We start from the raw sequence: 23367 nt of genomic DNA on the forward strand, positions 1-23367 counted from the left end.
CGGGGCCGTTAGTAAGGAGAGACTTTTGTGAACTAAATGTGCTTTTGACCCATAGTCGCGAGGCAAACATTTGCGAAGGATCAATTGATACATAATATAACGAGAGATGACAATGATTCTACTAAAGGACAGGTCAAAAACCATAGATGGCTGAGGGAGCAGTGCAATTTAGAGAGGTGGCTCGGTGAAACATATGTTGGATTCACAAAACAGCATCTTTATTCTGGTACATAGTGTTCAAACCGTACGTGAACCTATTCTGTCTATTACTCTAATAGTTTGCATTTAAGGAAGTTTTAGTCGACATAACATTTGGAGTTGATAAATCTTGGAAGCTTGGTGTGTGGCTCCATTCCATACAAAATTCAAGAAGCACAATGGGGCATATTTGGTTTGCATACTGGTTTACCTCGTCATGTTTTTGCCTTCGATGTCGTCTTGGCAGATGACTGCCGACAGCTGCATTGCTCACGCATTGGCTCATCTTATCAAGGAATACATGGCTGGCACTGACGCTACGTTGCCGCCATTGCTGTGTACCATGCACTGTGCCCGTTCCCTCTGCAGCATTTTGGCATCATCGGATATGTTCTTCTCGACAAGGCTTGCCAAGAACAAATTCGATGGTGCCAAATATGTATTGCATAAGGTACGGATGCACAAAAATGGTACAGTGCAATATGACGTCGCATGCAACGCCTGTATAACAGCGGATATTTAACAATTTAGTATTTTCCGAACCTTTTAATGTTGCCGTCAACTCCAGCTGGCGTCATCGACTACAACACAAAAGCAATTAGTTGGAACACATTGCCTCCACGCAAAGCAAAACAGCGTGGGCATTTAGCAGCACGGATTTCGGCTTGATTTTGAGCTAGAGATGTGTCGTGCATTTCTCTATACCTAAAATATTGTTTGCTATTCTCTTTTTATCCTAGGAGGTAGAAACAACCCTCACTTTTTGTGGCATGTATGCGGGCCCCAGTTTTAAGAAGACTGACACGCTCTTGTACGTTGGGAGGAGATGGCTGTTTCGGGTCATCGACTTAGGGGAAGAAACTACAACCTATCACGCAGTTGATTGACGTTTGACCTCAAGGTACACAAGAATGCCATTTAATGTTTGCAACATATTGGAATACCTTTGTTTAGGTGTTACTATTTTAAGACCCAAATTCATCGCAGAACGTTTTATTGCAACATACAAGGCATCATTCACAGCCAAAGACCTGTATAAGGAAGCAAACATTAAATGAGTTCCAACTTTGTCCTCCGTTTCTGTGTTTTTATGCATTAATATGCACGCATGGAGCAACCACTTCGAGCATGTTTCTTTTTCAAAGTCTCAACAGCAGAAATATATTATTATTGCAGGCACGGGGTGCGTTACAATCGATACAGGAAAGCGTGGCTCTTTCGCAGATTTTCACTTGATTGTGTCCGACTGCGTTACGACTGGTTGTTACTGCTTATGATGAGAATAACACATTGACGCTGTCTATTGAGAAGTCTTTGTACACTTCGATCTGCATATCGGTACTAATTTCTACATGGGCATGAAGTAAATCTGAAAATGTTAATTAAGAGATCTTTGTAGATTTAATCTTGCAAATACTACAAAAAGCCCGGTTTGGTTATACGCGGTCCGGAGGTGTTCTAAGGCTTTTTGACTGATGACACCAGTGCGTCTATCATATGCAGTCACAAACGGTCCTAACACAGTCGTTTAAGGTCAAACGTGAATCTGTGAACAAGTACACCCTTACACCCGTTCACTCTTTTGTAGAGAGTTAGGGTGTAATGCTGGCTTGAACAACCATTGCATGGGTGTTATTGTGTCCAAAACACCCTTTTCTAGGGGTGTTAGGGTGTGAGTTAGAGACACTGCAAAACACTTTAAGGGTGTAAATTAATTTACAGTGTAGATAGGCCGCCCCTGAAAACTGACACTGTGTTTCATTTTCGTATGCTTAGAGTTCTAAACAAGAAAGTCTGGTGGTAGTCCATATTCTTTTGGCGATGACGTCAGGGCGCCAGCAATGCCGGCGGCTGCCGAGTGCTGTCTCCGTAACTGCCACGAGCAAAAAAAGAAGAAAAAAAACAGTTTTTTTTTTTTACTTTTGTTTTTTACGATTTACGATGGGAGAAAGAAGGAGAAAGAAGGGCTTTTGTCTTTCGACCACTGCTTCCCCTTCTCTCTTTCCAAATACCTTTGCTTGATACGGCCTCCTTTCACATGTGTTCAGACTTTAGGGGAGAGAAAAGGGAACACGGGTGAAAGTTTCCGATTTTCCGTGCGGCGGTAAAGAAAGCGGTCAGGGTGATTTCTGCTGATTTTGCGAATCTAAAATCGTGTAAGCTCTGGTGGTTAGCAGGAATATCGACTTAGACTACGACGTCATTAGCGGGAGGCCTGAAGCGGTGAGTTCATGCTGAAGTGGAAGACGGGCAAGTTGGAGATCTAGAAATGATTAGAGAAATCCTTGACAAAGATTAAGTTATCAAGACCTTTATTGCATGCGGCACTTGCAAGAAGGTGTTTCAGTATTCGAGTCACAAGAAAGTCACATCTAACCTGTTAGAGCAAAAATGCCAAACGTCTTATACAACCTTTTGGGGATACCTTGAAGAACCGGTGCATCCGTCATCCGTGAGAAGCGCAATGAAGGAGCGTGTCTTGAAGAGCGCCATGGATATTATTGTGAGGGATGTTTGACCGTTTGACGGGATTGCTTGACGAGGTTTGGAGACGCTGGCACAGTTCTTCTTTCATATTGGAGCTGAATGTGGTAAGGTTCGAAAGGGCATTACATGCTGCCGCACCCGACCACGGTGTCTTGTCAGCGATACTGCATGTATCGCTGACGAAACAAGAAAGCTTGTGAAAGCGGAAATTCGTTCCATCCTTGATTTGCAAGGCGCAACGGCAATCCTTGATTTGTGGAAGGATGATTAGCGAAGCAACTGCTACCTTTGTATAAAACTGCACTACATGAAGCACTGCAAATAGGTGTAGCGCCTGCTTTGTACTACAGAACTCGACGAAGAGAACAAGACGATAGGAGAAAACCTCCGATCTTCACTACTCCGCTGCCAAGGTTTGACCTTCAAGAAAGACTGTCTTAGAAACTTTGTGTTTGTTACAGACAGAGGCACGAATGTAATCGCGGCACTGAGATCACAGGTGCGCCTAAATTGTGCCACATTCCAAACACTGTTCTTGAAACGACAATGCTTTCTGACCAATGAGATGACACCATTGCTCTTTTAGATTTTCCCCGCGCTTGTCGATCCTTGGTTACATTCTTCAAGTGAACTGGGCTGCAGTGCCGTTAAGATTCCTCGCTCAAAAAAGGCGTCGAAACTAGGTGGAACAGCAAGTTTATCATGCTCTCATCTATTTTTCAGCAGTGGGACAAAATTTTTTGCTGTACTGACAGAGAAATGCAAAACGAGCATTGCCCACGAAATGGAGTAAGATACTTTGCAGTGTCCCTAAAACTTTTTTTAGTCCTTCAAGATAGCGAGTGATGCCCTGGAGTCACGATGTAGACAAACCCTCTACTTTGTGGACTGGTGGCGAAGGAAACTCCTGAAGCGCCTAGAGAGAAAACATAACGATTCTGAGCTTCTGCAGGCGCTCAAAGGTACGTGCTTCCGGCTTCTTCAAGAAAAACTCGAACAGCACAGCTTGCACAAAGTAGCTGTGTTTCTCCTTCCCAAACTAAAAAGCTTGCGTCTGCTCGACGACTCAGAAAAGCGTTCCGTACACAATGACGTCAGGAAGACGATCGCAGGTGCTAAAGAGGGTCGAGTGACGAAGAAAGACCAAGTCGAAGATGTCGAGGTTATCTCGGCTTAAGTGCTGCTTAAGAGAAGAAGACATCCGAACGACCGGGCTCTTAATCTGATTTAGAGGACACCGACGACGATGTGCCAGACACCGCAAGTGACGAAGTCGACAAATACATCTCCTTCAAGTGGATACAGGAGACTTCATTCGATCTGCTGAAGTGGAGGAACTTGCGTTAACACGAGTTTCATTACCACACTCTCGCGGCGCAGTTCGTGCATGTCATTTCAGCAACAAGTGCACCAGCGGAGAGGAACTGGTCATTGGCGGGTCTTTTAATTTAATTTTAGAAAGATTTTGAGCGCGTGAGAAGCAATGTAGTGCGCTAAAGTTACCACTCGTGGACCAGGCCCAGGTAGCACGCCAGAGGAATGCCCAACTTGGGCAAAGGTCTGGCAAACATAAGGGCCCAACTTTGGCGCAGTTCGGTTTTTGCACCATGGCATTCATCAGTGCCAAAGTACGGTGCCTAACTATAGCCTAAGTTGGGCGATCCTATGGCATGCCAAAGTTTGGCTCTTCTCCGGTACGCCAGAGGAGTGCCAAAGTTGGTGCCATACTTGAGCCATAACTGCCATAGTAAATCCTAATCTGGGAATTCGGGGCATGCCAAGGTTTGGCATTTCTCTGGTCTGCCAGAGGAGCGCCAAAGTTGGTGCCATACTTCAGCCATAACTGCCAGAGCAACGCCTAATTTCGGTATTTGGGACGTGCCAAGGTTTGGCGTTTCTCTGGTCCGCCAGAGGAGCGCCAAAGTTGGTGCCATACTTCAGCCATAGCTGCCAGAGTAACGCCTAATTTCGGTATTTGGGACGTGCCAAAGTTTGGCTTTTCTCGGGTCCGCCACAGGATTGCCGAAGTAGTGCAATACTAGAGCTATAACTGCCACAGCAATGCCCAATTTGGGTATTTTGGACATGCCAAAGTTTGGCGTTGCTCTGGTCCGCCAGAGGAGCGCTAAAGTTGGTGCCAGATTTGAGCCATAACTGCCATAATAAAACCTAAACTGGGAATTCGGGGCATGCCAAGGTTTGGCGCTTCTCTGGTCCGCCAGAGGAGCGCCAAAGTTGGTGCCATACTTCAGCCATAACTGCCAGAGCAACGCCTAATTTCGGTATTTGGGACGTGCTAAGGTTTGGCGTTTCTCTGGTCCGCCAGAGGAGCGCCAAAGTTGATGCAATAATTCAGCCATAACTGCCAGAGCAACGCCTAATTTGGGTATTTCGGACACGCCAAAATTTGGCGTTTCTCTGATACGCCACAGGAGTGCCGAAGTGTGCCATACGTGAGCCATAGCTACCAAAGCAACGCCTAATTTCGGTATTTCAGCCTCGCCGAGTTTGGCTTTTCTCTGGTCCGCCACAGTTGTGCCAAAGTAAGTGCCAGACTTGAGCCATAACTGCCGCAGTAAATGTTAATTTGTCGATTCGGGGCATGCCGAAGTTTGGCTCTTTTCTGGCTACCCACTGAAGTGCCAAAGAAGTGCCAAAAGTGGCAAAGAAAGCCGAGAGGCCAGCCCAAGTTTCGAATATCTCTGGTGTGTCACAAAAGTGCTCTTTTACGCGTCCCAGGAGAGAAATAAAATAAATACGCGTTGGAAGCACGATAGTAAGATGTCATCACCTCCGTTCCCAAGCAGCACGGCAATACTTTGCAGTATCGTGCCAGTGCCGGCCGAAAGTCGGTTACAATATCGCTCAACTGTCCAGTTTTGCACCACCGTTTGATACCCGGCAGGTATTGCCGTACAGCTGTTTCGCCCCGGCCTAGCGTTCGCGTAATATTGTGCAAAAACTCTACGATGCGTCTGCTTCGTATTGGCCGAACGTCGTGCAAGTATGTGTACGTTACATGTCATTTGTTGCATATCCAATCACTTATACGGACAAACAAATTTTTTCGATCGCTCCCAGAAGTTTATTAAACAACTATCATTACACACAGTGTATTCTCAACATATTTACAAAGGTCACACTTCTCTGTAAAACGAAAAGCAAATTATAAAATACAATTAACACTGTCCTCATGCCAAGCAAAACTCATCACACGTAAAACCGCGGAGAATGAAAGGAAAGCAGGGCGACTATCAGAATCATGCTTGCAGTGCACTTACTAATAAAAGAGCGATATCATGTAATCCTTGATAGATGCATAATCCAACTCAGGCACCCCACAAACACATTCGAGGAAGAAGGTTGCGCACATTCAACTGACGTCTCGTCGTCGGCGAAGAGCAGTTTTTGTCGAAGCGTGTCCAACAAACACATCACAAGTATTCCACGAACTCCGGTGCAAAAAATGACTGTTACCGAAAAATTGGCATGGACGTATTCCGACCGTTTACGACGAAAAAACACGGCAGCGTCTGCAACGCACGAAAGCAACAGAACACTGAAGAGCCCAGTTCGAAAACCGGACCTACGTGGCCTGCTTATTTCTATAACTAGGCAAACGGCGAAAACGACAGCCCCAGAGATCCCATCAGCGTGACAGAAAAAGTCACGTGACAAATTTTCGTCCAAACTTTTTTGTCCTACGCGTCCTATGTAGAGAGGTCACGCTGAGTAACGCGTTTCGCTTCATCCTTTTGATTTGCTTAAAGCGGCTGTCGCGCTCGCTGACAGCCACACGAAGACGCAAAAGCAGGTGGGGAGGATTTGCAAAAGGCGAGGTCGAAGGGGCATCAACAACGCATAAAAGGAAAGGCCGCTTCTGCCGGTGACCTTGTCGCCTTGCCTAGTCTGTCAGCGTGCGGCTTCCATTAAAGGGGTCATGAAACGCTTTTCCAACTTTTTCCTGTTTCGCTTTCCTCCTGAACTCATAAATCGCGCATTCCACCAAACAGTTGAAGAAGACGAAAAGGGGGAGTCACCTCTTGCTCGCACTCCCGTTTGTGTAATCCCGGACACATCCATTCTCCCCCTAGAAGAGTAGCCCGTCGCTCAAAATTCAGACAAAAGTCGCTTTCCCCACCCCGTTCATTCCGAAGCTGACAGTGCTGTTGAAGCTACGTGCTCGTTGGGCCAGCCACACTTGCCACGTGAGCGTGGCAAATGTGGCTGCAGAGAATGAAGTCAGGTGATGAAAGGGAGGCGGCTGATTGGTCCGGCAAGCGTGTAGCTTCCACCACAATGTCAGCTTAGGGGTGAAGGGAATAAGTGAGGTCCGGTTGCGTGTGACGTCAGTTTGGACCCGATAACGCGCTTTTGGGACCGCGGTTGTATCACAGTGAAAAGGCAGAGAGGTTGCGAAGGGGAGGAGGTACGAAATAGTCCGCTCTGTTTTCAAATTTTCGCACTGAAAGTCAGGCTTTTGACTTTCTACCTTTTTCTTTTGGTCCACTGAACGATGTGCTATTAGTAAAATCCCAATCTAAAATGATTTATCCCAACATAAAAATCGTTTCATGGGCCCTTTAAGGGCCTAAGAAAGATAATCTCCTTTCTTGAGAGCGAAATGGACGGGGTGGTTATGTTTTCCGGGCTTGTCGCCATCCGATAGGCCTCAATTATTTCTCTCCCCATTTGCTCGCAGTGGCCCCCCATGGCTGTCGTGCCGATGAAATTAGGAGCGCAAAAATACTCCACAAGCCGGGCGAAGACGTGATAAATGTAATAACAAAAACGGCTTGACATCACAAAAATAACAATTTAATTAAACGTTTCGCCTCCCATGCGGTAGGCATCTTCAGTAGAGCGCAGAGCGAGTGAGAGTCGCACAAAAAAGTTCGGTTATTTAGGCAAAAAGTTTGTGTACACGTCCGGCAGGGGGCCACGGTTCTTGTTTACCAGCGATGAATCACTTCCGCGTTTGTCGTTCTGGATGAACCAAGATTCCAGCAGCTTCCTCGGTTCCCACCTTTTATCCCCCTCCAAGGTCGATGCCTTGTCAATGTCAAATTGGTGTCCTGACATCCATGCGTGGTCGACGAGTTCGGACATGAAGCGGGTGGCGGTCCCGTGTGTGTTCTTTTAAGGCTAGCCCACATGGTGCGTTTTTCCCCGCGTCTGCGTCGCGTCTGCGCCTGCGCTTTGACGTCACTTCCGGCGCAAGGACGAAACGCAGCGTTTTTAGGCGCATTCCGGCGTATCTGGAGGAGCCAGATATTTTGCGTCCAGGCGGCGCGTCTCCCGCTGCGTCCAGCAGGCAACAACCAATGAACGGCCGTGTTTAGTAGCAAGCAGCGTTTGAAGTTTCTTCAGTTTTCACCGCTGTAGGACTATTGTAGTTTTTTCCACGGCCTTGCGAAAATGGCAGTGAACAACGAACGCCTAATTAGTGAAGTTGAAAAGCGTCCTGCGCTCTGGCAGCCGGAATGTAAGGATTATAAGGATACAAAAAAAAAATCGGCCATTTGGGGTGAACTCGGCGATCTCCTTCTGCCGGGAGACAAGGATCGCGGTAAGTCCTAACTTTCACCAACGAAAGTGCCCGCCTCAATCTCAGTCTTCTTTTTATTTTAGTGGACAAAGTCCAGAAACGTTGGCGATCACTCCGGGACAAGCTGGTGCGCTTGCTGCGCGACTTGAAGAAAACCAGGACGAGCGGTGCCGGCGCCGACGACGTCGAAGACCCGATGTCGTGGCCGCACTTCGAGCAGATGTATTTCGTGCGAGATACCCTGCAGCATCGAAGGTAATGCGTGCACTGCGAATTCTCCGATAGTGTTCTTTGATTAAATTATTTGATAGCCGTCCAGGCTTCGCTGTCCCCAAATAATAGATCGCCACTCATAGATTCCACGTGTGCATGCCTCTGGTATGGCGCTTCGGTCTTTCTGCTGTCACCGGCATCCGAGGGCAAATAAACATGATCATTATTATAATTACGCAATTTTACGGCGCTTTTAGTAACGTTCTGATACACTAAGGTCTGAGTAGATTTGGAGCTGCGTAGTAGCTGTGCCGATCGAACATTTCGGCTAGCATAAGCTTCCTGCACAATGTGAACTTTCTACTGGTTAATACTCAGTGTGATGAAAGGTACAGAAAGAATGAAATATAATTAGGCTATTTTTAGCAGTGTGCAGCGACTTATGACCATTTTTCATGCTAACTCAGCGAAATCTGCCGAAGCGCTTCACACAATCGTTCACTGCACTAGTGGGCCTAGCCTTCCCCTACCCGAAAATTCCTGGCTGTGCCCCTGATGTGTGGCACTGATTGTTTGTTTTATTAAAGTAATTTTTTTTCTTCTTAATCAACAGCACGTCAGGAAACGTGAAGACATCTGGCACATCGTGTAATAACGACTTCATCCGTCCGGTGAACGAGGGGGCCTATTTAGACGAAAGTAGAGCAGCGGATGGGCCGGAGCCGGAGGCTTGCATTGTCGAAGTGTATGAAGTGGACGAGGAGCACCAGTCTGGGGGGGTGGGAAGCCCATTCCCTCCAGCTTTTTCCAGTGGCGCTACGAACGAGCCGCAAAAAAAAAAAAAAGAGCAATCCTGACCCGCTCTTGACGGAGCTCCAAAATATAAGTTCTAGTGTTGCATGCCAGAAGAAGCCAGATGCGCATGAATACTTTGCCCTATCGTTGTGCGATCCAATGCGATCTATTCATCCATCTAAGGTGTTAAGAATGCGTAAAAACATCCTGCAGGCTATCGAAGACTGCCAGGACTAGATAACTTAGGCTTGTTTCAGATGGGGCAATTTTTTCTAGTAATCCCGCCGTTCTTGCTATACCCGTTTTCACCTCAAGAACCATAGTAAAAAAAGTTTGGCTGCTCGCGGAGCATTACTAATTTCCCTCGTTACGCTTAGATTTGAGACATATGTAGGTGTATTTTAGATTAGATATGTGTTCTCTTATCAAGACGTACACGTTTCAAACGCCAAAAGCATCGCTTCTTCCTCCGACGACCAAATTTTGTGAGAACTACTTCGCGCGGCGTAGGAACATGGAGCAAAACTTCCCTTTTTCTTGAGGTGAAAACGGGTATAGGTGGCATCGAGCCGGATCAATTCCAGCAATTCCGTGTTTCAGCTCGAGGATCTGTAAATTGCTCTGTCTGTAGTGGGACTTCGCGCTGCCAAGAGGGTACCTGGTTTAATTTTGTTCTATTTTTAATGTTTAAAAGCTACTGGGGGTGCAATAGTGGAATGTAACATTCAGTGCATTTAGTCTACAGTTGCAGGGCATTTACAGACATGAGGCTGTTGTGTGCAATACATTACCTGTGTACAACTTTTTCTTTGGTAAGATTGCTGCATAGCATATTGTGTGCCCAAGCAATGTTTTCATACTATTAACAATATCTTATTTCTAGGAATGAAAGTTGTCAAGACTAATCTTCTTTTACGAGTTTCACTTTGATTATATGTACCTGGTATGTTGTTACTGTTACCATTTTAAGTCGTGGATTCTGTACTGCTGCAGCAGGCAATTTACAAAGATGGTGATATGTTCAAGTTACATCTATATACAGAATATTTATTAAAGAATTCAAATACATTGATACAACTAGTGCAATAATAAATTCAAAACAAAATATGCAATGTGAGAAATATGTAAACTTGACAAGTTGTTGTGAATCAATATACCTACAGCATCTACTAAGTGCCTTCAAACAGCAACTTACTAATGAAGCAAATGGATAGAAATGTAATTGGGACTTGGTGTTGCATGTACAGGTTAGTTGAAATAATCATGGTTAGTCAAATTAACTAGTCATTGCCGTGTGGCACATGCACTCAACGGATAGGCTAAAATGTTATCTCTGAACATGCAACTCCATCCTTTTTTTTTTTTTTTGTTACAGCTGTAGAGGCGACGAGTATAGACATTCACTTTATGCTGCAATTTTGTTGTTCAGAAATGTACTGTTAATTACCACGATATTTTCTGATGATGTACGATTCTTGCTATAGAACATTTACTATATTCGCAAGCGCCTCGGCCCGCACTCGAGGAATCATGGGAACGGTGTTCCTTCAGCTCCTTGGTGATTGCTAATTTTGACCAATTCAATGGTTACACAGTTTTTGAGCACAACTCGGAATCACCCTACCCCCAAGGACCTGTCGTACCACTTTTCAAATTGCTCGTGAATGTCAGCATTCTTGATACTGTGCATGCGATCCACCTTTCAACCTGGCCGAGCTGCAGAAATCTCTTGCAATATTATCATTCTCGTGATTGTTGTTTTAGCGGCAATGGTTTAAAAAGCCGACAATTCACAACAAAAACCAGGATTTAGCTCGGAGTCAGTGGGGCTTATAGCATTTTTAAAGTTTCCAACTTAATATCACGAAAATAATAATAATGCAAGAGATTTCTGCAGCCCGTCCAGGTTGAAGGGTGGACAGCATGCACAGTGTCAAAAACGCTGACATTAAGAAATTTTAAGAGCGATATGATAAGGCCTTAGGGTATATCAGGTGCTTGTTCAGGGTGACTCCGAATTACACTCAAAAGCTATGTAACCATAAATTGGGTCGAAATTACCGATCACTAAATAACTGAAGGGACACCGTTCCCATGATTCCTCTAGCATGGGCCACGGCGCTTGGGGGATATTGCGAATGGTCTATTGTGTTTATTAAAGTTCAGAATCTAGTTAATATTTTGTTTTGTGTCTTCCGAGGTTCGCCAAATAAATGTCAACTTGACTCAAAATTTTACATGAGGTTCACATGGACTCCGAGCTTTCGCAGGTTGCTTCGTGCAACCTGTTTGTTCACGCCAGGCTGGTCCCACTGCCAGGAAACCTCCCCAGCAGGACTACAGAAATAATACATGTACATCTTCCTGGCGAAGTCTGCATCATCGCCAAAGTTCCGTGCACGTGTGGCCTCCAGCGGAAACAGCAATTCCCTCGCTGAGTCTGGGATCTCGCGGCGCCACCCTCCTGCCGTGGGGTTTCCCATGTTGTCGTCCTGATCAGCATAGGCTGCTGGGTGTTCGCTGTGTGCCAAGAGAAAGTTGTGCAGGACACAGCAGGACTTGATGACGTAATCGACGTTCTCTGGCAGGAGGTTGATTGTCCGGAGGAGAATTCTCCACCGGGCGGACATGATCCCAAAGGCATTCTCCACACACCTCCTGTTTGACAGAAGTTATTAAAGTGATTAGTGTGCACACAATAGCACTGGAATAAAAGGAATAGTGAAACACTCACAGATGTTCTAAACATGAAAACTGGATGCACTTCTAAGCAATTTACGAAAGACTTGAGACTAAAAAATGTGTATGATGAAACCCGAGTGTAAATCGATTCACAAAATCATTGCAAGACAAAATCCTACGACAGTTTCTTAAATGTGCTGAGCACTTCACAAGAGGCAGTTATAAAAGTAATACTATTGGGGGCAAAAAGAAAAAAAAAAAGATGGCAAAATTTCTGTTGCAAGGCAGGTGCACCTTTCTGTAGTCGCGAGGTTAAAAAAGTTCCTCCTCGTAGTAGACTACAATGCTGCTAGAGCGCTAAACTCAAGATAGTGAAATTAGAGGAGGAGGTGGAAGTTTGCGCAGTGATGAGCTCCCGAGTTGAGCACATCCGGTGTATGCCGAGCTTGAGGTCATCCGCGGCATCCTGCCGTGTGACCAAGGTCATTGAAATTGAAAATTCAAGACGGCTTGCCCTGTTGGCACTGTCTGCAGTGCTTGGGCACAATCGACAAACAAGTGTTGTCGATTGGAAGATTAGAAGGGTAGGAGGGGGCATGACGTCAGCCCTCCACAATCCAAGCTCCCTTGACGCCTCGCCTTTCTCATTTTCCTCCTTACCCTCCTCACTTATCGGCCCAAGACGCAATCTACCGGACGGAGCTGCTTGCTTCACATCTAGCCTTCGATCTGATAAAACCTACCGGACGGAGCGCGCGCAAGCCTGCAAGGAATCCTGCTACAATCAACCATCCATCTCGCACGTGACATGTCACGTGCACCAATTGCCAGTGAGATCTTGGGTCAAGTTTGTTACAACATTGTTTAAACTTTTTTTATGACTGGGCTTCACACATATTGCAATGTGCCCCCTCCTAGTACTAATAAACTCCTTGGATAGCCCACTCTCAAGATGTTCAGGACTTGCAATGCGCCGAAACGTGTCGCTGTCCTTTTTGTTAACTCCTGTGCCTGCATCTGCAAATAAACTGGCAAAATCAAAACTAACTGGATTTTCGTCCCCCAAAATAGAAGCACGGTGTCTAGCAATTTATTATTTTGAAATTCCCTGACTTTTCCTGACAATTTCAGGCAAAACTCCCTGACCACTTAAATATATAAAACAATCTGGTTAAATATACAAGACAATTACAACACAAGAAATTGAGCACTGTGAGGATAATTTTCTGCAGGCTTGATCCAAATTGCATATTCCGAAATATTCGGGTTTGTCCCGGTTTTCCCGGTCACTAGATACCCCGAGAAGTGTTGCTCACAATATGACTATTAAGAGGACTGCTTTCATGATTTGTACCAGACGGAAGTTCAGTTTCGGTTGGAACATGGTCAACATAGCCGGGGAAACTCCTGACATATACTTCAATTTTAAATAGAACATGCGAATTGTCTTCAGTGTCCTTTTAAGACTGTGTTCATGTGCTCAGATTTCACCAATTTAGCAAGCTTGTCTTAGTGCAAAGATTTTCATTAATCTTGACTCCAACTTCTTATCTATAGCAGTTATCAAAACATGCACTGCACCACAATTTTTTGTCTGGTGGTTTGATTGTGCAACACGAACCAGACCCGTATATGGGGAGAATCTGGCCAGTGGGTGTGGCGACGAAGGTGCTGGAGAGGAGAAAAGTGAAAGAAGGGGAGGAGAGTGACGAAGGAGCGAGAGAGAAAGAAGGGAGCAAAGAAAAGACTACCGCCGTTTTGATGCGACGCTGTCGGCGCGCCAAGCACTGTTGAGGCTACAAGTTGTCTACTACGAGCTTATTTCTTCTTCGCCTGAATAAAAGTTTGCGTCTAAACATGGAGAAACTTTATTCGTTAGCTCTTTAAGCCGCTGGGGAATAACACTATATCATTTTCTTGCCAGAGCCTGCCAAATCAAAAGAGAAAACCGAAATTTTGATGTCAATCCCATTCATTCTGCCGGACGAATGAATGAAAATGGTGGCCCTCCCCGCACAGCTGGGAGCAGCCGGGAGTTTGTGCGCATGCGCTCATTCCTCTCGCTCTGCGCCGCAGGCTGACTGGCTCACTTGGGAGGGGGGCGTTATGGCGGCGAGATCATAAACTGGCCAAATTCTCCCCATATACAGCTCTGGTATGAACTTACCGAGCTCGACTGAGTCTGTAGTTGTAGGCCCTCCTCTCATCAGCAAGACCTTTCGCCGGATATGGGCGGAGAAAGTCGGTGCGAAGCTGAAACGCATCGTCGCCCACAAATGCGTAGGGTACCAGGCGTGGCTTTTGACACCCTGGGAGCACTCCCAGCTTCGGCAGGTTGAGTGTGCCTTGATCTAGGCCTTGACCAATCTCGGAGGCCTTGAAAATGCCGCCGTCACTTTGTCGTCCCTCTGCACCGACGTCAATAAGCACAAACTTGTACTTGCTGTCTACCACAGCCATCAGGACTATGGAGTAAGTGCCCTGAAACAAAAGTAGGGCAACTTAGTTCATCAAAGCATTCACTGCAAGGACAACATCACCGAGTTCCATATTCTTAGTTTGCAACACCTTCAGGCTAGACAAGCCTTTAGACTGCCCCGTCTTAAATTAAACTTAATGTGATACTTTACCAGCTATGAGCTTCCCATAAAATATTTCAACGACTCGATTTGAGGTGAAATTCCACTGTGCAGAGAAACTATGCTAAATACCATGCGTTTTAAAGAGTACTTGAAATAACAGACTTAAATTGCCGGCCACAGCACTCAGCAAATGTCACTGTGTAAATTAGTAGCCTCCTGATGGTGGAAGGAGACTCACGAGATTATTGTGCACATCAAAGAAGTGTGCATCAGACAGAGTGGAGGTTGATGTTGGAACCAGGCACATATCCAGAGGCAAGGCCCAGGGTTCTCGGGACCACCTACAAAATTTGATGGCACGCCCTCTCCCTCACCCAGGCCAAACTGACAACGATGGGCCTCCCCCCTCCCCTCAAAAAAGAACTCCTGGCTATGTGCTTGGCGGGAGCAGTGGTATACCGATAGATCTTAGGTCTGCATTTGTTAAAGACACACATAATGTGTCGCAATTGGACGTTGAGTTTAGGCAACACGACACAGTGGTAAATTCCAAAAACTCTTCTACAAATGTCGGGTGGGGGATATGGTCGTGGAATGCCTGTACACGTGTAAAACCTTACTGTCTCAGGCAAACTGCCCAGGGATAAGTCGCACAATGAGTGCAATCAATGTGATCTGAACCCGAGACTGCGGTAAGGAAAAGAGAAACTTGGAAGCAGAAGAATACGACACAAGCAAGAGGGTGACATCTTAACATCAATTAGTTCTCAATTTGTTAGCACAAGACTTTTTTCCAGACTCACTACATTGTGCCCTCAGAGAAATTTAGAGCCAATATACTGCAAATTTTTTTTTTGGTTGATTACGTGCGCGGAAAGACATTTCTGGGTAGCTAAACTCGTGGAGAAAAACATTCTTCACTTTCCGACGTAGCGTGAGGAGTGACCAAAAGAATGCCGCAAAGTTTCCTCCTCCCTGCGCGCGCTCAACTTCGCAACTTTTGACGAAAAATCCCCCGCAATCTCTAGGCGGTGCACGAGAGCACGAGACAGCGCGGGGAGGCGAGCGTTCACGCCGCTCGCTGTACATTGTCTTTGAGCTCTCTAGCGCCGACAATCCCGTCATGCCTCGCCCAGGCGAGGAGCGAGAGCAGACGACGAGAGTTTGTCTGCTATGATGCGGCATTCGCACAGCGGAACCGAAAGAAAAAGTTGGTTTTCTGCTCAAAATCGCGTCCCGCAGGCCACAAACCCAAACGCGAGCTTGAATTGTAAGCGTCCGATATTTCACGAAGGGAGGAATCGACGACCCGTGTTTTATTTGCAAAATTTGAGTCACTTTCTAGCCGTGCAGACGCTGAAACCTACCAGTGTGTAATGAAAGGCCCAGGACAAACGCAGAGGCCGCGAGATATTGCATCATGTATGTGCGGGTGAAAAGTGGAACATTTTCGACAAAGCTCCCTTGCCAGAAACTTGTGACGCATTTACTCAGCGTCCGGGAAGTCTAAACATGAAAACGTTGCCCGAGGCTCACGCAGTCATATTTGAACGACAGCTATCTTGCCCCGTCGTATTTTCTATTTTTTTTTTTTTTTGAGAAAGGTCTCGTTTTCAATGCCCTCACAAGGGAAATAAAAAGTCTCACGAAACGTATTGTTAGATGTTCCAAAGAACTAGATTTAAGCCGCATCCTTTCAGTGGTTTACTCATTATACTATGCTTAAAACGAAGCAAGATCTTGCACTTACAGTGCCATCAATTTTCTCAAGTGTATGCTGTTTTGTAGTCAGCTGGTTTCGGAAACTTATGCCGTCTGTAGATATTTCTAACAGCCGAGTTCCTTAATTAGAAGTCATCGCAAATATAAGTTACACGTTGCAGCAACCAAAGTTTATAGATAAACAATGGCAGCGACTGCGCTCTCGCATGCCCACCCATCATGTCGAACAAAAAGGTTCTAGTTTCGGTTTGTGGTTGGTACTTTTCTACAACACCTACGGCGTCAGTACCAGTCTGCACTCGGTGCATTCGGCAAGTTCGTTCGGGGCCTGTTCTCCGTGCAGCACTCCACGGGTGCAATGCATTAGAACTCTCAAAGTGCAAGTCTGGATCGCGGATCGGGAGCCCGTCACTGGCCTCACCGCGGCTATTGCTTGACAACAGGCAATACGCCGCGTCCTGTCTAGTTCTCCCTTCGGTTTCGTCCTTGTTGTTTTGGCGTATTACACCATGAGGCAATACACGCAAGTCTAAGGGAGAAACACGCAAAAATAGGAAGCTTGTATGCAGTGTTCAAGGGCGAGTATTTTATGACGTGCTGCGACGATTATATCAGGTGCTTAAAGGTCAAATAGACATTCGTCAAACTTTCGAACATTGATTAAAAAAAATGGCCCGGAGGACCACCGATTTTACCGACGTCGCTTGCTTCGGTTGCTAAATAAATGGCGCGTTCAGCGACTGAACGGCACGCTCCGAGTTTCAGTTTGTCACGGAAGCCCTCGCAGCAGTTCAAAGAAAAAGCTTTCACCATGAAGTACTATGACAAGCGGTTAAAACGATGCGATGCGAATGTCCCCAGTAAAGGCCTTCTAACTTATCATTTGCTGAGCTCTGATGACTCCGAGATCACGTATGACTCCACAATAACTCTCGGTAGCCCTTGTCTCATTAAACACATCACAGTTAACGCCCAACAAAGTCGCCCTCCACCCTCAACCACACAACATTTATTTAAACAAGATTGGTATTCTAACGCATTTAATATTCTTGCACACAATATTAACTGTTATTTGGGGAACCACGATAGAAGTTTCATTATTGAGAACAACCTACTAACGTAATAAAATTGAGTTTTCCCGTTTCTCCTATAGCATGCATTAGCTCATGTCAAGCAATGACTGCCGGTGGTGCCGCTCGACCCCAGCAATACAGGCCTATATCCGCGATCCAGCCTACTAAGAGATCAGTGGTGGCAGTGCTATTAGACATAAATCGTTTATTTGCATTGGTACACCCATACCTGCCGGATGTCGGGACGAGGCGCAAAACCGTACATCCGGCCAGTATTGAAGCCGGTTTTCGGCTGAAATTGCCTCGACACTCGCCAAGAAGCAACGCGCTTCTTTGGCGACTCGTTTGCGTAATTTATTTGTTCAGTCATTTTATTGTGTCCCGGGCCACTGTGTACACCCCAAAAAAGAAATGTACTGTGGTAATTACACCTTGACGAGAAGCAGGCACGTGGCCAGGATTTTGTTTCAGGGGGAGGGGGGGGGGGGGCGGCCATGACAAAGTGCTCTATGAGGGGGAGGGGGGAGAGGAGGCCTCAGCAAATGGAAGATTTCGGGGGGGGCCTTATGGTTCCTCCCCGCCCTGGCTACGTGCCTGACAAGAAGGGGTATTGTAGTTTTACATCTTAAAAAGGTGTAGTGCATTATCACACGTTTTAAGGAACGTGTTTAAAAAATTATGAGTTTTTAAAGGTGTGAGGTTTACATTTTGTTTTTATAAGGTCTATTGATACACTTTTTAGAGGGTTATTTGGGTTATTTATGGGACACCCCACTTACATGTATAAAGGTGTGAAAATGTTGAATGTGTATATACCTCTAACTGAAGAAAATCTCTTCATGTGATTACATTGCGTGCCGATGAAACGATCTGTCAATGACACCTCGTTCGATGAACTGATTTGACCGCCAATGAGCAACGACTGCCAGTAGAATTTCCGGGGAATAATTCTGCCGGCTGCCGGGAGACTCGACCCTACCCTAGAATTACCCCGGCTCTTGTTTGTTTTCCAACATTCTGAATTGTCAACCAGCTTATTAGCACCTCATCGGATATTACAGAAAAAAGCGATGGCAGCCGCAAGAACTCTGACAGCCCGGCTCACAGTCATGTGGGAGACTGACAGGTGCTCGTCAGTCGCCACCATGCCTTGAAAGCTACCGGTTCCGAAGAACCGGAGCGCGCAGAGAACTTGTGGTTCCACGGTCATGGTAGACGCGATTGTCGGCCACCTCGAAGTCCGGGCGCTGAACGAAGCTCGTCGCAGAGTCAACGCACTATGGCTTTCGATAGCCGGTACTGTGGCCGAAAGTCGTCGTCGGGGAGTTGAAAGGCGTCCCCGGTGGTCTCGGTAGCGATGCCGACGATGGCGGAAGATAAGCTCAGCCGCAGCATACGGCACCGCCATGTTGACAAACTTCGCCTCGATCCGAAGCGAAGATCTCGAGCTCAAACCACGGCTCTCGCAAAGTTCGGAAACGTCACTTTGACGTCAGCGACAACTTCGACAAACGAGGTTTTTTTTTAAACACAAACTTTGGAGGGATTTGGAGCGTCAGCCGGTCGCCGAGGGACAATCTGCAAAGCATTAAGTTTAGCTTGGTGTAGGGATGTAGGGACAAACGGGCGCTACGTCATCGGCGAAGCCGTTCAATCAGCGGGCTCCTCGCGCCCCTCACGCGCGACTCGATGAACTTCGCTACATTCTGCCTCTCTCAAAGAAATGAGCATTCGAATGATTGACACCTTGCTCGGCGTGACGTCAGCGTCGCGCGAGTCCAATTAGCACGTTCCGCAAACTTTGGGCACAAAGTTGTGCTTGACGAGATTAGCGACCCTGGTTTGTGATCTTTAGGGGGAAGCTTTAAACTTAACATTATCCTTGTTTGGTTCACTGTCTCGCCAGGCAATTTATATCATCCTTCAGGATAGTGACGATAGTCTTCCTTATTTTTTCAATGTTACCCACGCATTCAAGAAAGAGTGAGTTGAGAGGTTCCACAGACTTCTTCTCAAGAACTGATGCTGGAATGTTACCCTTCTTCAAAAATGACGCTCAGCTGTAACCCCCCTGTGTCTTTTTCTCCCACTTCATAGTTCGTCTTTTCCTTACCACTTTCTCTAATTTGTACGACATGATTTATTTAGACATCTTGTTCATGTGATACACACCTTGTAATTGTAGAAAACGCTGCCAGAGTCCTTGGGACAGGTGATTGCAACGTGCTTGCCATCGACAGCTCCTAGGCAGTTGGGGAACTGCCACCTCCGCCTGAACCCCTCCGCGATCTCCACCCACTCAGCCTCAGTAGGAGGCTAGAAAGAGAAGCCATTAGTGGAGCCTAACATGCCCTATGAAGTGTGACAAGTGGCCATACAAAAATGCGAAGGTTCCCACAGCCAAGATCAAAAAGAGCGATTGTTGACATATTCCAATAAAGGCTGGAGTAGAGAAACATGTTGGGAGAGGATATATGTGATAAAGAAGAAGCATGCTTCACACAATAAAGGTCACTAAATTTTAAACAGGGATAAAAGCAAGTTACAAGGACAAAATCAAGTTGCGAAACATTCTTGTTTAATGTGTTTTCGGCACTTCATTTTATCATGGAATGTAGCAACCCAATCTATCGATTCTTATGAAAGTATGCTTGCTGGAATGAAATGCTTACATTCTGGGGAAAATTAAGCACCTAGAAAGACGTCTCATCCTGTTCATGTCCATTTTGTTCCTTTCTTTCACATGCAGAGAGGGCTTAAAGTCCCCCTCCAGTCTGGGGGGAGTGGGGGGGGGGGGGGGGGGGGGTCTCTCCTAGCTCGAGCACAGGTACTGGCTGTTCATGTCACTTAAGCCCAGCCCCGCCCAGCGGTTCGCTAGCTCTTTTAGACAGCCGGCCCGGCCCGACGTTAATTTTCAAGTACCCGCTGAGGCCCGCTGTATTTTCGCCCAGTATGTATAGCTCACAAGTTGCGCGGCATGGCAGCTTGCTTGCCACTGTTGCACATGTTGACTACGGTGCTTCATAGTCACTAAAGCAAGCATCTTTCTTTCTTTTTTTCTGCTATTATTCCTTGGATTAATAAATCTGTGGGCATAAACAGCTCATTAAAAAAATCCCTTCTATCGTTTTGTGAGAAAGCACACATATTGAAAATGACTAAAAAATAAAAATGGCAAGCAACAGTAAACAGAACCATGTGCCAAAGTTGCAAAGGAAGGGAAACGTCATGACAGGTTCGGACAAAAGACGGGCAAAGTTCTAAATTGCCTACTCTCGTTGTGTAAAGCAATCGAAAAAGAAAAGAAAAAAAACTACCGCCGTCTCTTGCAGTGGTTTCTGAGAAACTGTTTAGCAAAAGCACCCTTGAGACGAACCTCTTCATCCATATTGTGGATGCACGCACTTGTATGTACAGATGATGTACGCCTGCGAGGGTATGCAATGTCTAGGCGCTTGCTTATCTGTGCGTGTTAATAGAAGAGCGACTACGATAGCGGCGCCGCAGGCAACGAAAATGAACGCCGTGGCGCTGGTGCTCTGGCAGAACATTCGGTGCACAAACACACATGCTTTCAGCATTTGTACCTCCCCAACTGTAGTCCCTCCCGCAACCCCCCAAACAAACTTTGAAACACAATGCTGCTAAAAAAAAGTTAAAAAGTAACGCTTTTTTGGGGGGAGGGGGGCTCTATTTGTTCTTTTTCGAAAACATTAAACCGACACATCTACAGCTATGTATTCTTACAATTTACCAGGACTCTGTTCCCCAAGCACAGGACTAAGACAGAGTAACCTCGGGTACAACGGGAGGGTCTCCTACCCCCTGCCGAAATTGGAGGAGGAGGTCCCGCACTCGAAGCACTGATGCAGATATGACGTACTAAGGTTTTTCTCGAGGTTATTGTCGGATCTCTCACCAAGTATCCTTTCCGACTGAGTAATTGTGGTAACAATAATGTATGAATTGCAACTTTCTGAAAGTTTTGTTCGTGTTAGCATGGTTGCGATCTGTAGTAGATTTGTTAGTTTTCTTTGTAGGTTGATAAACCCACCTGTTTGCATTTTTATAAATGACTACAAATTTTTATCAATAGAGTTACATCGCTGACTTTTTTCGCTTCAAGTATAACCATGTTTTAATTTTTTCCTGTTTACAAAGAAATGTGAAACATATCACATCAAGTTAGTAGAACATACCTTCATGAATGGTTGGTGCAGCCTCTCCCACAGGGCCCGGCACGTGACATGGACTGCCTGTCGCGCTGTTTCCAGCCCAACCCTGTATAGCAGGGCCACGTCCTTGATCTGTTGGCCAGATGATAGGTAGCTGCAACAGAACAGAATGAAATACAGAGTGCAACCTTTGCTCACTTCATTGATGCATCTTACTTCACACGACCAGTCTACGCAAGTTTGGCTGACTGATTTTAACCTTCGTCGCTAGCTGTCGTTCGTTAGAAGGGCTATGTGATGGGAATGGGAAGTTTTCATTGCCATATTTTTCACACATTACGCGCAGGCAGACTCAAAGAAATGGCTATCACCCTAGACGGGAATATCTGACCCACATGTAAACAATAGAGGCAGCTTCTGAAAATACGATACCTCAGGGCAATCGCAAGGCGTTCTTCCGATGGAAGCGGCTCACGGATGAAGAACTGCCGTGTCAGGTCCTCCTTCACCATGTCGTGCAGTTCATCAAACGTCGGAGGAGTCATGCGGTAAAACCTCACAAAGAAGTCGACGTCGCCGTCTCTCATACGTTTCATCTGAAGTGAAGAAATCACAAAGTGTTATGCATGCGAATGCACATAAGTCACGTGAGAGGAGCTTACCGCAGTATGGTAAAGTCCTTCTTCTCTTCGCTTCTCGAAGATTGGGCGAACCCACCATTTACGCTCTACTCGTGCTCTTTTCTTAACTAGCAGCTGCAAGAGCACGAGCCTCTTGCGCAAAAGAAGCACGTCCAGCTCGCGCTCCATTTTGTCCGCGTCACAGAGCTTTGTTAAAAGTAATATATTAATCCGAGAGACAAAGGTAATAAATTGACACTATCGGCAATAACAGCAGCAACGCAACTTTTGATCTGTAGCGGCCAGCGTTTAGGCGCGGGAGATGGTGATGCCAATGGCGTATCGAAACGTGGATGATGCGTACGCACTAAAAAGGATGAAAATGAGTGAAATTGAGCTTCATTGCGATTACTGTAATAAAAATTAGTGCTTACTATTACTAAAATTAAATATTACGGCATGTAGCCATCATCTACCGCGCGATTTCTATTTAATGTTTGCATTTGTTTCTTCAGCGCGTCTGGCTACGTTGGGCAGACGCTTCGGAAACGCAGACGCGAAGCGCTGCGCGGAAGCGCTGCGTGTGGTTTGACTGGGCGCACGCGTCCCGCTTAGCGCGCGCGCCAAGCCGAGACGCGCGTCTAGACGCACTGAAAAACGCGCCATGTGGGCTAGCCTTTAGTCTTGTTTTTCTTTTTCGTCTCGTCGCTCCAATGTAGGAAGCGTCACATTCCTTGCACTGTACCTGGTAAATCACGACCCTTTCTGCCTCTGGCAGGGTCGGACCTTTGGCTTGGAGATAACATTGGCGATTGGTCTGTAGGGTTTGTATACAGTTCGTACCCCAACGGCCCAAGGCCGCGTCCCAATGCCTCCGAAACCCTTAACGTAACGTGTTCGTTCGGCTCGATCCAGGCGCCGATGGGACATTTGCTTGTTGGTCAACAAGAACGCATTGGTCTTAATGAGTTGAAGTCAGACAGCTCCATCATGATTTTAAAGGCCGACAAAGGAAAAAGAACCGTTGTGCTTGATAGGGATGACTACATGAAGAAGATGTATGAAGTTATAAACGACAGTCACTATTTCGTGAGGCTATCAAGAGATCCCGCTGCTAAGTCCGTAAGAGAGTTAGTTGACCACCTTCGAGAGCTGAAAAAGAAAGGACGCATCAGTGACGACCTATACCGTCGTCTCTTCTCCTTCGACGCCGCGACACCCAAGATGTATGAACTCCCCAAAATTCACAAACCGGGTTGCCCCCTACGCCCG

General features: G+C 46.2%; 2 protein-coding genes across 2 annotated transcripts; one reads left to right on the plus strand and one right to left on the minus strand.

Annotated features, from left to right (window-relative positions):
• The first annotated feature begins 8094 nt into the window (after nt 1-8094).
• On the plus strand, nt 8095-9478 carry LOC120844939. Its single transcript, XM_040216961.1, has 4 exons — nt 8095-8254; nt 8317-8488; nt 9060-9225; nt 9425-9478. The coding sequence occupies exons 1-4, from the start codon at nt 8104-8106 to the stop codon at nt 9476-9478; spliced, it is 543 nt and encodes a 180-aa protein (XP_040072895.1). The 5' UTR covers nt 8095-8103.
• Nucleotides 9479-11339: 1861 nt separating this feature from the next.
• On the minus strand, nt 11340-22346 carry LOC120844938 (protein ANTAGONIST OF LIKE HETEROCHROMATIN PROTEIN 1-like). Its single transcript, XM_040216960.3, has 6 exons — nt 22138-22346; nt 21908-22071; nt 21500-21629; nt 19473-19616; nt 14091-14404; nt 11340-11899 (listed from the first exon to the last, which is right to left on the minus strand). Exons 1-6 carry the CDS (start codon nt 22282-22284, stop codon nt 11476-11478), a joined length of 1323 nt encoding a protein of 440 aa, XP_040072894.2. The 5' UTR covers nt 22285-22346; the 3' UTR covers nt 11340-11475.
• Between the last annotated feature and the right edge of the window lie 1021 nt (nt 22347-23367).

The sequence above is a fragment of the Ixodes scapularis genome, unplaced genomic scaffold, assembly GCF_016920785.2.
Source record: "Ixodes scapularis isolate PalLabHiFi unplaced genomic scaffold, ASM1692078v2 PGA_scaffold10__122_contigs__length_95168666, whole genome shotgun sequence".
Taxonomy (NCBI): domain Eukaryota; kingdom Metazoa; phylum Arthropoda; class Arachnida; order Ixodida; family Ixodidae; genus Ixodes; species Ixodes scapularis.

What these genes read in the sequence shown, in the direction of transcription:
- LOC120844939 (XM_040216961.1), top strand. Translation starts at nt 8,104, where the DNA reads ATGGCAGTGAACAACGAACGCCTAATTAGTGAAGTTGAAAAGCGTCCT. An exon ending in GCCGGGAGACAAGGATCGCG is followed by an intron (nt 8,255 to 8,316) that starts GTAAGTCCTAAC and finishes TTTTTATTTTAG; the next exon opens with TGGACAAAGTCCAGAAACGT. An exon ending in GATACCCTGCAGCATCGAAG is followed by an intron (nt 8,489 to 9,059) that starts GTAATGCGTGCA and finishes CTTAATCAACAG; the next exon opens with CACGTCAGGAAACGTGAAGA.
- LOC120844938 (XM_040216960.3), bottom strand. Translation starts at nt 22,284, where the DNA reads ATGGAGCGCGAGCTGGACGTGCTTCTTTTGCGCAAGAGGCTCGTGCTC. An exon ending in AAGGACTTTACCATACTGCG is followed by an intron (nt 22,072 to 22,137) that starts GTAAGCTCCTCT and finishes TCTTCACTTCAG; the next exon opens with ATGAAACGTATGAGAGACGG. An exon ending in TACAGACTCAGTCGAGCTCG is followed by an intron (nt 11,900 to 14,090) that starts GTAAGTTCATAC and finishes TCTGTCAAACAG; the next exon opens with GAGGTGTGTGGAGAATGCCT.